Below are 14,422 nucleotides of genomic sequence, written 5' to 3'. Positions count from 1 at the left end.
ACACTGGGAAATGGAGACAAGATTTTTATTTCTTTTCCTTTTTACCCCCTTTCACCAATTCTCCCCGTTTCTTTCTTTGACCTGCTCTCAAAATGATCTCTCTCATCTTGTCCAATATCGTCCGCCTCTGCCAACGGTTGCCAGTGGTTACCGAATCTACACGCAAAAGGGCGGCACATCGCAATTAGATAGCAATCGGTTGCCATGGCGCCACTTCTGTCTTAAATAGGCCTGGTCTGTTTGTTGTTGTTTCTCTCCCTTTCTCCCCCTCCTTCGTTTTGCATCGTTATGAATGATGGATTGTGCTCGTCACCTCTTGCCTTACGGGAAGCTGCAATCTGCAAACGTGAGCACCGTTTTTTGCTTTGAGTCCCCCGGCTTTAAGCATTACCACGTACTACTTAAGAGGAGGGAGGGAGGGAGGACAGACAGAGAGATTATAATCGTCTCATTGAAGGTGTGTGTGCAGCTGCTTTTTTTAAACAACACAAAGAATAATGGGCTACAGCTTCCCTTCCAGACCAAGAGAGCGAGAGAGAGAGGGCTGTGAATAGCAAGAGGGCTGCTGCATCTCACAGCTAACTCTTTATGACTTGTTTTATGGAAATAACCTAGTTGATTACATGCTGGCTAATAGCGCAAGCATTAAGAGGCTATTGGCCCCGGCCCTTAGCAGTGCTGGCTGCTTCAATTGGATTCAAATGAGACTGGAGATGGAGGAGATAGAGATGTTGTTTATTCGAAATGGGTAAACAACAACACTGTTCAGAGAGATGAGCTGACAATTAGATCTGACAACATGAGATAAAAAGGAGTGGTTGAGGGGTTTTTTTGGTGCTGTTGAACCACCCCAGAGTCCTGCATAACTCTGGAGGGCATGCGGAGAAGGAAAAAAAGAGTGAAATGCACAGAAAATAGCGAGTCAGACAAATAAACAAAAGGTGCTAATGAGAGAGAGAAGAGGAGCAGTCAAAACAAGAGAAGTGAAGGAAAGGTCGAGACTGAGGCAGAGAGGTTGAGGGTTGTGATTATGGAGTGACAGCGTCGGCAGTCCTCTGATGATTCCCAGGTAATTACAAGGCAAGGTGATCCTCGGAAACCTGGGACGTCAGCACCTTATGCACGGATCGCAGCTCCTTGGCCGTGTGTGTGCTGGAAAAGGAGCTTAGTAAAAGTTTGAGGACCCGCCCACCATCAACCCTACACACGTATGCCGACCACGCACTTACACAGGAGATTAGCACCAGCTAAAACCCCCCCACAAAAACACAAAAAGAAAAAAAAAGAAAATAATGTAACCACAGTCTATAAATGATAATCACAGCTTCATTTGTTGCCGTGGCGTGCGCATGTTAGATTCACTGATAATGTTTTCATAACTCATGTCAGGCCTGAATAAGAAACTCATTAAAAACCACAAACGCAAACTGTAACACATTCACAATGAATGGGAACAAACAACCCCGCTCCTCCGGTCAGCAATGACCCAGCAAGTATTTCGTGTAACTTAAGTCCTGAAACGCAGGCCAGTTACTGCCAGATAAGCATCCACCCAGCTCGGTAAACGGAGCATGCCATTCTTACCAAATAATCATTAGAAACTGGCAAACCCGCACCGGAGCTTAATGGTGCTGAGCCGCAGGTTTAAGGACAGAAAAGAGGAGGAGGAGGAGAAGGAGCGTGAGAGGTGAGAAGAGAAAGAAAAGGGACCTAAAAACCAACACTTTGGGGCAGATAAAGATAAAGATACTGACATATGAAAAGTTTTCTTCGCAGAAAGCAAACATATCTTCTCTTTTTCTTTCTCGCTTCTCCTTTTTTTCATCTTTACAGACTGTGAATCTGAGGCCGACATCGTGGTCCAAACCAACACTTTCATAGCTACCAAATGATATAAACAGATTTCACGTGCTGTGGCTGGAGCCTCGCTAAAACAGGGTTCAGGGAGGTTTGACGTCTGTGTGTGAGTGTGAGAGCGTGTGTGTGTGTGAGGGCAAAACGGAAAAGTGAGGACACTTTTTCACCCCTCTTCAAAGAAAAGTTTGAGGGTTTGGACTCGTTTTTTAGGGTTAAGATTAGGTTCAGCGCTATGTTAAAGTTGGGGTAACGAACTGATTTGTTAAGGTTAGCATAAGGGGCTAGGGAAGGCAACTGGTCCTCATAAAGATAGCCATACATGTGTGTGTAAGTGTCTGTGTGTGTGAGTGTGCATGTGTGTAGATAAAGTGGCAGGCAGAGTGCAGTGCCAGCACTAACACCGGGGCCTCAGCCAGGATGAAAGGAGCTGTCACGACGGCTCACGGAGGAAAAGAGGAAAAATCCATCCATCCACACTCCTCTCCTCTACATTTATCCTCCTCCCCTCTCTCTGCGACTTTTATGGTTCTGCTTTTAAATTCATACGAGTTATTATTATTATTATTATTTTTTAAAGGCAACCACTATTCTTCACACCCAGGACACCACAGAGCATGTCCTAAGTATATTTACTTTGCTGTATGTTTTCCATTTCTCTCTCTCACAAAAGAAAATCGCCATCCAGAATGTAAGTTACAGCAAATGTAGTGTGCCATAACATTTCTTAAACATATTCCCAGAACTAATAAGGTCAATTGAATGTGCCTGAGTGGAGCTAAACCCATAATGACTTGTGTATCCTGAAATACTTTGCTTTAGTGATCGACATCAAAAGAGGGTTCAATGAAAGACCTTCTTTCATTTGGCCTGGCTAAAGCTGCCAGCCTTGTAGGACCGAGTGTGTGTGTAAGAAAGAGTGTGTGTGTGTGTGTGTGTGTGTGTGTGTACATGCATTGGGGGGTAAGTAGGGTGGGGCAGGGGTTAGACTTTGACAGGTCAGTGATCAAAACCCATGATTGGAGGGGGAGCAGGTAACAAACTGAGTAAGGGGGGACTCAGGTATCAGCAGCTGTCAATCTTTGTGTGTGTGTGTGCTTGTAGTACTCCTCATGCACACACACCTCTCTGAGCATGCACAGTGTGTGTGTGTTTGCTCTTTCGAGTGTACAGGTTCCATCAACAAATAGCAACCCCTGGACTCCAAAACAAGTCCATGTCTGTCTGCTCAACTGTCAGCATAGTTAAGACATGCATGCCGACTCAATACTGCACACACTGCCTGAGTGCTGTGCAGCATCACTCCAACACAGTGCACTCTGGAAAGGCAGAGGGTGCACACCGAAATATGTAATTTGACTGTATTTGATTATGCTCATAATATTTTCTTAAAAATGACTCGGCCTTTTGTGTCTTTTCAGTAAAAAGGGAGTAAAAAGCTCTTTCGTGTGTTTTTATTTCTGCAACAGCAACGAAAAAAAGAGTCAGTACAGAAAAGAGCAGGCATCAGTGGCAGCGATTTAGTCAGATCATAAAAGAATGAGCTATGGTCGATGTGGGATGCAAAGCAGCTGTAAGCAGACTAAAGCAACTATATGCAAATTGCTAATTGGATGTGCAAAATGGTCAGCTGAGGCATCAGATGGCAGCTTTTAATAGTTTTTGATATGTTCAAAGGCTGTATCACATGGTGTGTGCACATTCCCAGGTGAGCTACCAAAGCTCAAACAGCTCCTTGATAAAACACCCAAAATCTGTTCAAGCAGTTGCATCTGACCTTCACTTAACCAACAAACAAAGGCGTTCTCACATAGAAATACAACAAATGTAACAGCTGTCTATAAACTTACACATCCACCAGCCAGAATCTCAGCGGCAAGCGGGACTGTACCATCCTTCTGTCTGGTCTTTCCACGCACAAAATCATTCACCTAGAGACACAAAATGTATGGTTTAGAACATAAGCAATAATCAGCGGACACAGTTGTAGCCATATGTTTTTAGACGGTGACAATGAGTTTGTCAAGTTGCCTCTATACATGACCACAGTGGTTTATAAATCAAACAGTCAACATGTAATAAAAGTCCTGACTTTCAGCTTTAATTCATAGGGTTAATCCAAAAATTAACCATTTTTTTGGATTAACTGATCAGTTTTGCAGCGTTTGGCTGAACTTGAGCAGAGAGTACCGCCCCGTACACTTCACCATTCATCCTGCTGCTTCTATCAGCAGTCACTTCATCTGTCAACACAAGTGACCGACTCCAATGGCCATGCCACAACATTGCCTTCATCGTGTTTTATAGACGATATCTTATGCTTTGGACTATGAGCTTTTTTAACATAATGATGGCCTCCCTCCCTCTTTGGACCTCATACTGGGTGTTTTAGTGAACTACTACCAAATACAAGTTCAACACTTGAAATCAACTCTAGGGATGGGTACCGGTGTCCGGTGCCATGATGGCACCGGTTCTGACATAAACGGTAGTAACCAGACCGAAAAGCAGCGCAAATTTCAGTGCTTTATTTCGGTGCTTTTTTTTCCTGAGCTGTGATACACTTCTAGCCAATCATTTTACGTTTCCGAGGATAGTAGGCGGGTCCAGGTACGTACGTTCTTTTAGAGCAGACCTACAGATTAAAAATGCCCAAGGCGAAGCGGTCAAAAGTCTGGTTGTACTTCACAGCAAAATATGCAAACTCAGCAGCCTGCAACAAGTGCTTTAAGCTGATACTGTGATACTGTCAAAGGAGGTAACACCTCAAATCCGATGAAACACCTGGCGACGCATAGCGTTTTTTTTTAAAGCCCAGAAATGCGCCGTATGATAGCTTGCTGCGAGACCTCACACCGAGCACATCTACTGCGGGTGGGTTGCCAGTTATCGGACCCAGAGTTAGCAACATCCCCCAGAAACACGAAGAGGAGAGTCCTGGCCCCTAGCCCTGTCAGTGTAGCAGAAATGATGACGGATGATGATGGCAGCAGCAGCCGTTCTTCTCTGCGTGAGTAGCTTAATGTTGTTCGTGTGTAATTTACGTTGAGTAGGCTAACCACGTTATTACATTAATGCATGTAAGGTGAACTAGCAAACATCATCATAGCTACATGCGGCTGTCTTCTTGTTTGATGGCAGATACTCCCTTCACCCTGGCCAAAAAGGCTAAAATGACCAAAGAAAAAGTGGAAAACAGTTAAACATGAGAGGTTTTTGGACAAAGTTTGTGTTTTTTCCATTGTTTAAGCACTGCTTCCAGCCAAGAGTGATACCATATATGCCCCATAGCTGCAGAAAAGGCTAACATTGTTATCTTTTTACAAAGAAAACAGCTGAACATGAGAGGTTTGTGGACCAATTTTGTGTTCTCCATTCTTTAAGCACCAGTTTGAGCACCGGCACCGTTTCAAAAGTACCGATTTGGCACCGGTATCGGATAGAACCTAAACGATACCTATCCCTAATCAACTCTACTTAATTTGTCATGAAATATTGAGGGAGCAGACCTCAACTAGTCCTTGTCAGTCAACTGATTTGTAAATAAAATCTGAAACAGTGAAACTTCTCCAGTTACTTTTCAACTTCTGAAAATGAGGAGTATGTATAAAAATGACTGCAATTCCTGAACAGTTTAAACAACATTTCGTTAAAATCCTTGAATTAAAGCCGAATGTCTGTACTTTTTACATCTTGCTTGATTTGAAATCCACCGTGATCGTGTACAGAAAGTGTCTCACTCTCCAAATACTTATGGACCTAAATGTACTGACACATGCTTCAATGATGGTGTATGCCACTTAGCGTACCACAAATGTTACACTGCATGCTGTAAATGCTCCTCTGACTGACAGTTTACAAATGCAGAAAAACAGGAAGGTTAAGGAAGTAGCTGTGTTTGTAACTATTTATCTAATTGTTTGCTTCATAAAACAATCTAAAACTCATACAATAATTTAAAGGGATTAAAGACCCTCGTGAATCTCTGCCTGAGTGAATCTGAGTGCATGTGTCTGCATGGGCTCTAACACAGTTACTTACTGTGAGCTTTATGGCTTTCTCGGGCGCCACACCCAGTAGCTGTGGTACCAGACCTATCATTAGGAAACGACAAGATGATTAGAAAAAAAGACTGCCGTGGTACCCCCACTCTCACACACACACACATACATATATATATACATATACCACTTCCCCACGTTCCACATCAATGTGTGGCTTCCCGCTGCATGCGCCCGACCGTGCAAGATCCCCCAGAAGCTAATGAAATCTATTGATGTGGAGTGTGGGGACATCAGAGTAGAAAAAAGACAGCGAGATAGAGAGAAGAGGATGAAGGGGCAAAGAGAAAATGAAGTGAGCGAAACTGCTTCCCAGAATAGGAAAAAAAGGGCAGTGTAGCAATCAAAGCCACCAAAAGTTTACGCAGACCTCAATTACAACCCAGAGTCGGGTAAAAATAAACAAAAATAATCACAACGGAGCACAATGAAACTTGGCCCCCTACCCAGTCCCAAGGCACGAATCACTCACGCTCAACCATTTGTTCAAAGTAGCACTCGCACTTCATAATCGAGTCCTTTGTGTGTAGTGAGGCCAAACATACACACACAAACAACCACACACACAATCATATACCCAATTTGGAAGTTGCAAGTTTTGGCTAGCCTGAAAAAGAGAAAAATCAGCAGACATGTGTTCATGAAAACAGAATATACACAACAGGTTTGTTATTGAATATTTGGTCTTGCCATCGTGTTTCTTTCGTGTGCTGTCCCAGCATCGCATCGTAAAGCAGTTTTGGGCCGTTAATTCCCTTCTCTTCCTTCTGAAGAATGTTTCAACAGAGATGGCCCTTTCAACTTACATTACATAACTACAGTTTAGGTGCCAGGATACCTGTCTCGCCTTCTACCTGGAGCCAGACCTGTCTGCGTCTGTCACTTCACTCTTCATAGCCTTTGTTTCCCACAGAAATTCAAGCATTCAAGTTTCCTCTCACGAAACCTAGTTCTGTCAATCAAAATCGTAGGATTTCTTTTTTAAAGCCCCACCGTCATTCCAGGAGACCTCTTTTCAATCCTCCTTTAATCTGACCCCAACAATGCAGACACTCTAACCGCAGTTTCTGAAGGCAGGGCAGGTAGTCATTACTGGTGTCGTGCCCTGGTATGTACGTACCTGCATGCCCAAGTAGTCCCCTGCATGCCTACATACTTGTGTGTCTGTAATGTGTTTGCACCGGTGTGTAGGTCTAGACGTGCGACATCACTACATCGTGACACAGGCCTCAAGGTATGTGGCTTTGCGTGTGACGTTCATTGTGCTGCTCTGAAAGTCCCCAGCCAGCCGGTAATCACTTCAAAGAAGCCAGGTCAACAGAGAGGTGAACTCACACCGCCCTCCTGTCCACCCTACACTTTTCTTCTCTCATCTTCTCTCGATTCCCTTCTCTTTCATTGTTCCTACTACTCGATTCTTCTTTGTACTCCCTCATCTCAGCCCCTCCTTTACTTTAAAAACCTGTTTTGTAGATTTGACCGCCAGTGAGTTGTTTTCCCTGAAAACCTATAGTTTTGAGGAAGGATTCGATTTACTTTAGTGTTGACTAAATGTAAAGAGCTGTTTGTTAAAACCACATAAAGTTTTATTTAAAATACTGATAAAAGTTATGTGGAAAGTGCCTGTGATACATTTTAGTGAATGCATATGAGAGATTCTCAACAAAGGAGCAACTTCCTGAGATGAAAAATGAAGCCAAAAATTGTAATTTCCAGCTGGCTCCAAAAACAAGTCAATCTTCATAGACTTGCATGAAAAAATACCCACCTTAACAGTATTAAAACACATGAACAAAACAATAAAAACCAGATTTGGGATGAATGTTGCACAGTGCAGGTCGGTGTTGGATTAATCCCGACTCCTCTAGTCTGCATAAAATACTGAACCCTGCGCCCCCCCCAACACATCCATCAGAGTGTGTCGGTATGTGAATGTCAGGATCATTTTTGTGAGGTTTTGATATTTTTTTGGTCTATTACACTTTCAGTACTTACAGTAGTTCATGGATGTTTATTGTCATCAAAAGAAATCATCCAAATATGCTAACTTCTGGCTCTAAAAGAAAAACGGGGGTCAAAATGCTAACTTTGAGGCTTCAAAATGTCGAGTCCAATAACCACTGTGTCATGCCATCTTTTATAGTCTGTAGCCTTTAACATCTGACTCACCCCCACAGCTTCTGTCAGAAACCTTCTCAACATTTAGTTTCAAACTCTCAGGATTTCTGTAACTTTGGTTCAATATTAAGTTCGTGTCTTTGTTTGTGTATATGTCGAGTATGAATAAATAACACTGGAGGTTCGCGTGTTCTCTACATGTATGCTGACCTCGGTAAAGTCCGAAGAAGCCCTCGTAGCGCACCACCTTCTTGAAGCAGTCGAAGCTGTTCTTGTACATGAGCTCTCCCACCAGTGACCCGCTGCTCCTCTGGTTCTGCATGCGTGTCTTCACCAGATCAATGGGGTACACTGCTGTTGCACCCACAGCTGCAGAGAGCGAGACACGTTTATTTAGATGCTGAGTGTTTTTATGAAACAGATTTTTTATTTACAGTAGGTCTTATGACCACTACTGTTTCTCTCCCCATGGAAAACTGAGTGACTCACAATAACATGCTATCACGATCATCCACAATACCTATTATTCCATGGCACATATTCCAAGACAATAAGGAATTATGTATTTACACTCACCGACCACTTCATTAGGTACACCTGTTCGAATGTTAATACATTAATGCAAACATGAGAAGAATTTAATCCTGTACACAGACTTGGTGAATGGGGAAGGAAGGTGATTTAACTGACTTTGAGTGTAGCATGGGTGTTGATGCTGGACGTGCTGGTCAGAGTGTTTCACAAATTGGAATTGTTAAAGTGGATCTCTAGTGTTTACAGAGAATGGTCAGAAAATGAGAAAATCTCTAGTGAGTGGCAGTTCTATGAACTAAAATGCCTTGTTGATACCAGAGGTAATAGGAGAATGGCGAGACTGCTGATAGGTAACAGTAACAAACAAGTTATGCAGAAGAGCATCTCTGAATGCACAACATGTCCAGCCTTGAAGCAGATGGACTGCAGGAGCAGAAGACCACACCAGGTATCGATTCTGTGAGCAAAGGAGAGGAATTCACACAGGCTCATCAAAGTTGGACAATAGAAGATTGGAAAAGTGTTGCCGGCTCCAATAAGTCTCGATTTCTGCTGTAGCATTTAGATGTTGGATTTAGAATTTGCTGTAAACAACATGACACCATGGATCAATCCTGATGTGTTGTAATATTTCAGGGTGGTGGTGGTGGTTTAATAGTCTGGGGGACATTTTCTTGGCACACTTTGGGCCCCTTTAGTACCAGTTGAGCACGACCTCCCCATCCACCTCAATCCAATAGGGCACTTTTACGATGTGAGGGGAACAGAAGATCCACATCATGAACAGCAACTGTGTGATGCTGTCATGTCAAAATCTCTGAGGAATGTTTGCAGCAGCTTGCTGAATCTGTGCCATGAAGAATTAAGGCAGTTTTGAAAGCAAAAAGGGGGACAACGCAGTACTTGCTAGGTGTACCCAAATGATGTAGCTGGTGAGTGCATTTGCAGCACTGTGTAGACCACCTGCATCTTTTAATATATATGTTTTTAATTTTTGGTTCTAGTATATTGGTAATAGTCTCAAGAGTTGCAATACAATATTTTTCCCCACTTTACTTACCTTAACCAGCATCTGTAACCCTTTCCTGTGTTTCACAACATCAAAAGGAAACACTGATAAAGTGCTACACACATAGGCTAACATATGTTTATATAACTCATGAGGAATAACTTGTACAAAGTGTAACTACAGACACAGACTAGTTTGTTTCCAAGTACAAAAATATAGTGGCTTTCATTGAGACTACAGTAATTATTAAGTAGAAAGACCTGTGATCTGTTTTAACAGCATAGTCTCTAAAATAATCTCAGTAAAGAACACGCAGAGCCTCATACATGTATACAAAAAGATTAAGTGGTGCATACAAATTTTTTTAAGCAAAATTGTCTCAATCACCAGTGAGCTTGGAAGACTGGAGGGAAGTTCATAAATGAATTCATAAAAGGCTCGCTGTAAAACAGACTAGAAAAGACTTGCTTGACTTAACAAATATCATGTTTTAATCTTAATGATAGTGTTTAAATAAATGTCATGTCATAACTGAAAGTTGTGCACAAAAGAGTGGAACAGGTGATCTTATAAAGAAGTTGTGGCTTATATCAGTAATCAAAATCTCACTATCAAACGTTATATTTCACTTAGCAATTTAATAAAGCCGACAAAAATCTTTTTCAGTACCGACTCTGCTCATTTTTATTATTGGGGGGGGATTAAAAGAACAAAACAAAAACTACCTGCACTGTCAGATCCCACTATAGAAAGGTGGAAAAAATGTTTTGGTAATTTGTGTGAAATGACCCTTTAAGAGCAGAGACGGAGGAGGAGGAGGAGGAAGGGGAAGTCTTTGGGAATAATGTTAATAAAGATGTGTTGTGAGTTGTAGTGTCTTCAGCCTGTCACGCGGACACAAACAAAAAGAACCGACCCAAGGCGACAGGCTTAATTAGAGAGAGACCGAGAAAGAAGAAGAAGGGATGATGGACCCATACCTCCTTATTAAGCTGTCTCCCTTGGGAAAGGAGGAGGAGGAGAAGGGAGGAATGAAGGAAGGGAGGAGGAAAAACAGTGGGGTGTCTGGAGCCAAACACAAGACCTGGGCACCACCCTTCACCCTCACCGTCACGTCTGTCTTCTCATCACTCACAAAGGTACAAAAGAACGCACAAGAGGGTTTTCCCATGGCACCCAGAGAGGCATGAGACAGGACAGAGCTAGACTGAGCGAGTGTAGGAGACAGAGACTGAGCGAGAACAAGGAAGAGAGGGAACACTTCTCTTTAAGCAGGAGAGTGACTGTTGCTCTTGTAAGGAAAGGGCAATAGAGGGGCCATTGTCCATTCTCTCTCACCCTTTTCTTATGAGGACAGCACAGGGCGGGGGGTGGTAGGTAGGCAGGCAAGCAGGTAGGTGGATGGATGGGTGGGTGGTGGGGTGAAGGTATGTAGGGAGCCAATGGGGCGTGACTCTTACCCCCTGCTACTGAGCCAAGAGCGAATCTGTAGATCGACTCTGCCACCTGGATAAGGATGGGGCGGGAGCCGTCGCTGCCCGAGTGCTGCCCGTGCGCAGGAGAAGAGACAATTAAGACGTTAGTAAGGACGTGAGACAGGAGCTGAAGATGAGAGCTTGCAGTACATACACCTGACAGGACAGCACACTTTAATCCTGATTCTTGTAAAACCCTGTATGCCACGCACCTATTTCCACCCAGAATCCAACGCTAGTAAATCCGTCTGACAGTCTAGCACAGTTACATTTGTATACAGTACAACATTCATTTAATAAAATAATGCTCAGGAGAAATAGAAATGGATGAGCAGAACGTCATTAATTCTAATCAAAGATATTAAGTCTCATCCTAATAATGTTTTTGTATTTTTCTGATATTAATTGTTTAGATTATGATAAAGGTGAAAAACTTGTCAAACTTTAACTGGAGGATGTTTAGCTTTAAACAAATAAAATTACAAGCATGATTATCAAAAAAATTACTTGCCAAGCATAATTTGTTGAACTGATGTCATGCTGCGCAAAAGTCTTGAGGAAAAGTCACCCTTGATTTTGTTCCATTTTGTTTCCATTGGGACTTTCTTGTAATTTTTAAAGTTCTTTTAGCTGTAGTTCTCCGGGCTCTCAAAAGTTTTTCTTTGGACAATTGTTGCTTTTTCACTCATTTTCAGTCCAGGCCTTGTACCTGACATTTTTCAGAGGAATCTTTTGTGTTTGTTAAGCCGCTAAACTCTGACCTATGGATCAATCAAATACAAAAAAGGCACCTATCTGTGAGCATGAGCCGGTGCTGTGTCCACACATAACAGATAACTTAGCAAAGAACCAATTTTAAATTGTATCTTTAGCAGCTTGTAACAACATATATTTTCTTTCCTTTTTTAAAATTTAAATATGCCGAATTACACAAGAACTGGACTGAAAATCAGTGGCAACCCAAATTAGCACGGCTTCATTTTTCAGCATGATAATGATCCCAATGCACTAAAACCATACCTGGAAATAAAAACACACATTGCTGCTCTATTCCCATCTTCTGGACCTGAAAACAGGGTATGATCTTTGGTTTCATTCTATCATACATAAGAGAAACTTGTGAAAATGTTGATGCCTGTCTGAGAAAAGTGTATAAAGTGTGTAGTGAGGGGTTTAATAGCCTTAAAACATCTATAATAATTGTAAAAAATACAGTTTGCTACTTTGCGGATTTCACCTATTGCGGGTTATTTTTAGAACGTAACACCCGTGATAAACGAGGGAACACTGTATATTACATATCCCATCCAAATGTCTTCCAAAGTCTACCTTGACTCAAAAAATAACAACCCCCCCCCAAACAGTATGCATATATGAGTATACATAAAAAGGTATGATCATCAGATCAACATATGATCTCTTAACATATCTTAACAAGTCTGTTACTCCCTTAGATTAACTTGAATCACAAAGGTGTATTCAGTGCCACCTGAAAAAGACCTTTGTGATCATTATCACTTCACCATGCAAAGAACAGAGGAATGGTAACAGCCACACTCCCCCATTCACCTGAGGCACCTGTTGCTTTGGCTGGTCTCCTGAGCCCTGACCACTAGACCCTGTTTGGGGGGTGGCTGCTTTTGTAGGGTTGTAGCTTTGCGTTTGTGCGTGTGTGTGTGTGTGTGTGCGCATGCGCAGTGAGAATGGAAGAGGTGGGGGAGTCTCAGCTGGAACACGTCCACCTGTCAAACTGTACCCATGCTCCCTTCACATATCCTGCTCTTCTACTTCATGAGAAATGATTAAACGTTTCAATACTGTCAGCATGTTTAATGGAGAAAGAGGAAACAAGTTAACAGGATATAAAGAGAGAACAACTCAAACATGTATGAGAGAGAGGGAGGGAGTAGATTTAAAGAAGAAAAAAAAAGAAATGGGGAAAGAAGTAGCAAAGATGAGGAGAGAGCGCTCCAGTAAACTGAGGGCCAGCCCCTGAGTCCAAACCACAAGGGCCTAAAGTGGCTCATTGTGGTGGGACTGGCGTCTGTGCAGTGCTGGGCCCCTTTGCTTTCTCCCCTTTGGCCCAAGCCGGCTCCAGTATGGCCTGGCCAAGCCTCTACTGTAGTGCTGGAACCCACCAGGCAACACAGCCCTGACCAAACAGCTGGAGAAAGAAAACTGTCTTCTGCTCATCCATCTGTACGTCCTTCTTGATTTTCTTTGTTACAAATTGCTCTTATTATCCAGCTACTATAGTCAACATGAAGTATGTTTGACATTCATTAGCTCTTGAGGATGGCTCTGCTTGTCTTTGTTTCCATGGATTTCTTGATTTTTGTGCGTTTGTTTTTCAAGATGTCAACCGCACGCCAGGGAGAGGCAAAGCAGTGTTTTCTCTGAAGAAAGTCTTTTAAGGTTCAATTCAATGATGGGAAATTACTTAAAACTTGGTGGGAACAACTGAAAGGGAGTAGGACTGATGAGTACTGGCCAACTTTCCATTTTTATACCTGACTAAACTTAGTTGGATCTGTTACTCCTGCATTTCACTTCTATGCTTGTTTTGGTGGATTATTTACATGCAGGAGCTATCATTAACCTAAAATTGTAAATCTTCTTTATCTTTGCAGTCACATTTAGCCTAAGAGAATGTATCAAAAGGGAAAGGAGCTGCCAGTGTGGAAGAGGAAACCAAACACATCAACAAGTCTTCATATTCTCTACCTGTCTCTGGACTTCAGCCAAGTTGTAGGGCAGGGCGCCTTCCTCCAGCGGAGCAATCTTCTCAATGTCCGCTAAACCAACACGTCTGGTGGAGACAGAGAAAGAGACAGAGAGTGAGAAGGTTCAAGTAACTCTCAGAGGATTATAACAATCCACCCATGTATCACCGAGCTCAAGGAAACCCATCGGTCTGAAGTTACTCAGAGTTTAAAGACAACATCGTTTCAGATGAAAATATTGTGGCATTCACAAATCCAGACCTGTGCTTGGCATGACAGCGTTGGATAACCGACCAATAGAAAGTGATGACTCATGCTTCCTTTATCACTTCATCCAAGTATAACAAAGATATTTAATCTTTTCATGTCTCTCTATTGCATCTCTTTGACGGTCACAGAATTCCCAGGCTCAGGGAACTGGGAACGCCAAATCCCCCCCCTCCCCATCTCGTCTGTATATTGGGACTATTATCTCTCACATCTCCAATCAAGGGGAGTGGAGCTACTGGGCTATTAAAGTATCCCATTGCCCAGAAATAATAATCAGGTGGTTTCTCAGGCCGGGGTTAGAAATTATGAGCGTACTGGTCGGGCCGCGAGGCAGATGCAAAGGAAGTGGGGGAACGTGAGACATATACAGTTGTTTTG

At 42.6% G+C, this 14,422-nt stretch overlaps 1 protein-coding gene across 4 annotated transcripts in view; it reads right to left on the bottom strand.

The window, feature by feature from the left end:
* The window catches only part of slc25a13 (solute carrier family 25 member 13), a 54,190-nt gene that overhangs the window by 11,510 nt on the left and 28,258 nt on the right, over window positions 1-14,422 (bottom strand). For all 4 annotated transcript variants that reach the window (XM_082520810.1, XM_082520811.1, XM_082520813.1 and 1 more), the window contains 5 exons: window positions 13,776-13,860; window positions 11,037-11,121; window positions 8,244-8,402; window positions 5,896-5,948; window positions 3,705-3,785 (listed from right to left, as the gene is read on the bottom strand). In XM_082520810.1, the coding sequence (XP_082376936.1) occupies window positions 3,705-3,785; window positions 5,896-5,948; window positions 8,244-8,402; window positions 11,037-11,121; window positions 13,776-13,860 (463 nt within the window). The remainder of the gene's footprint in view (window positions 1-3,704; window positions 3,786-5,895; window positions 5,949-8,243; window positions 8,403-11,036; window positions 11,122-13,775; window positions 13,861-14,422) is intronic.

This window comes from Aulonocara stuartgranti (assembly GCF_965226115.1).
Source record: "Aulonocara stuartgranti genome assembly, chromosome: 22".
In the NCBI taxonomy this organism is placed as follows: Eukaryota; Metazoa; Chordata; class Actinopteri; order Cichliformes; family Cichlidae; genus Aulonocara; species Aulonocara stuartgranti.
The sequence above is the reverse complement of the archived record's forward strand: the minus strand, read 5'-3'. Positions and strand labels throughout refer to the sequence as shown.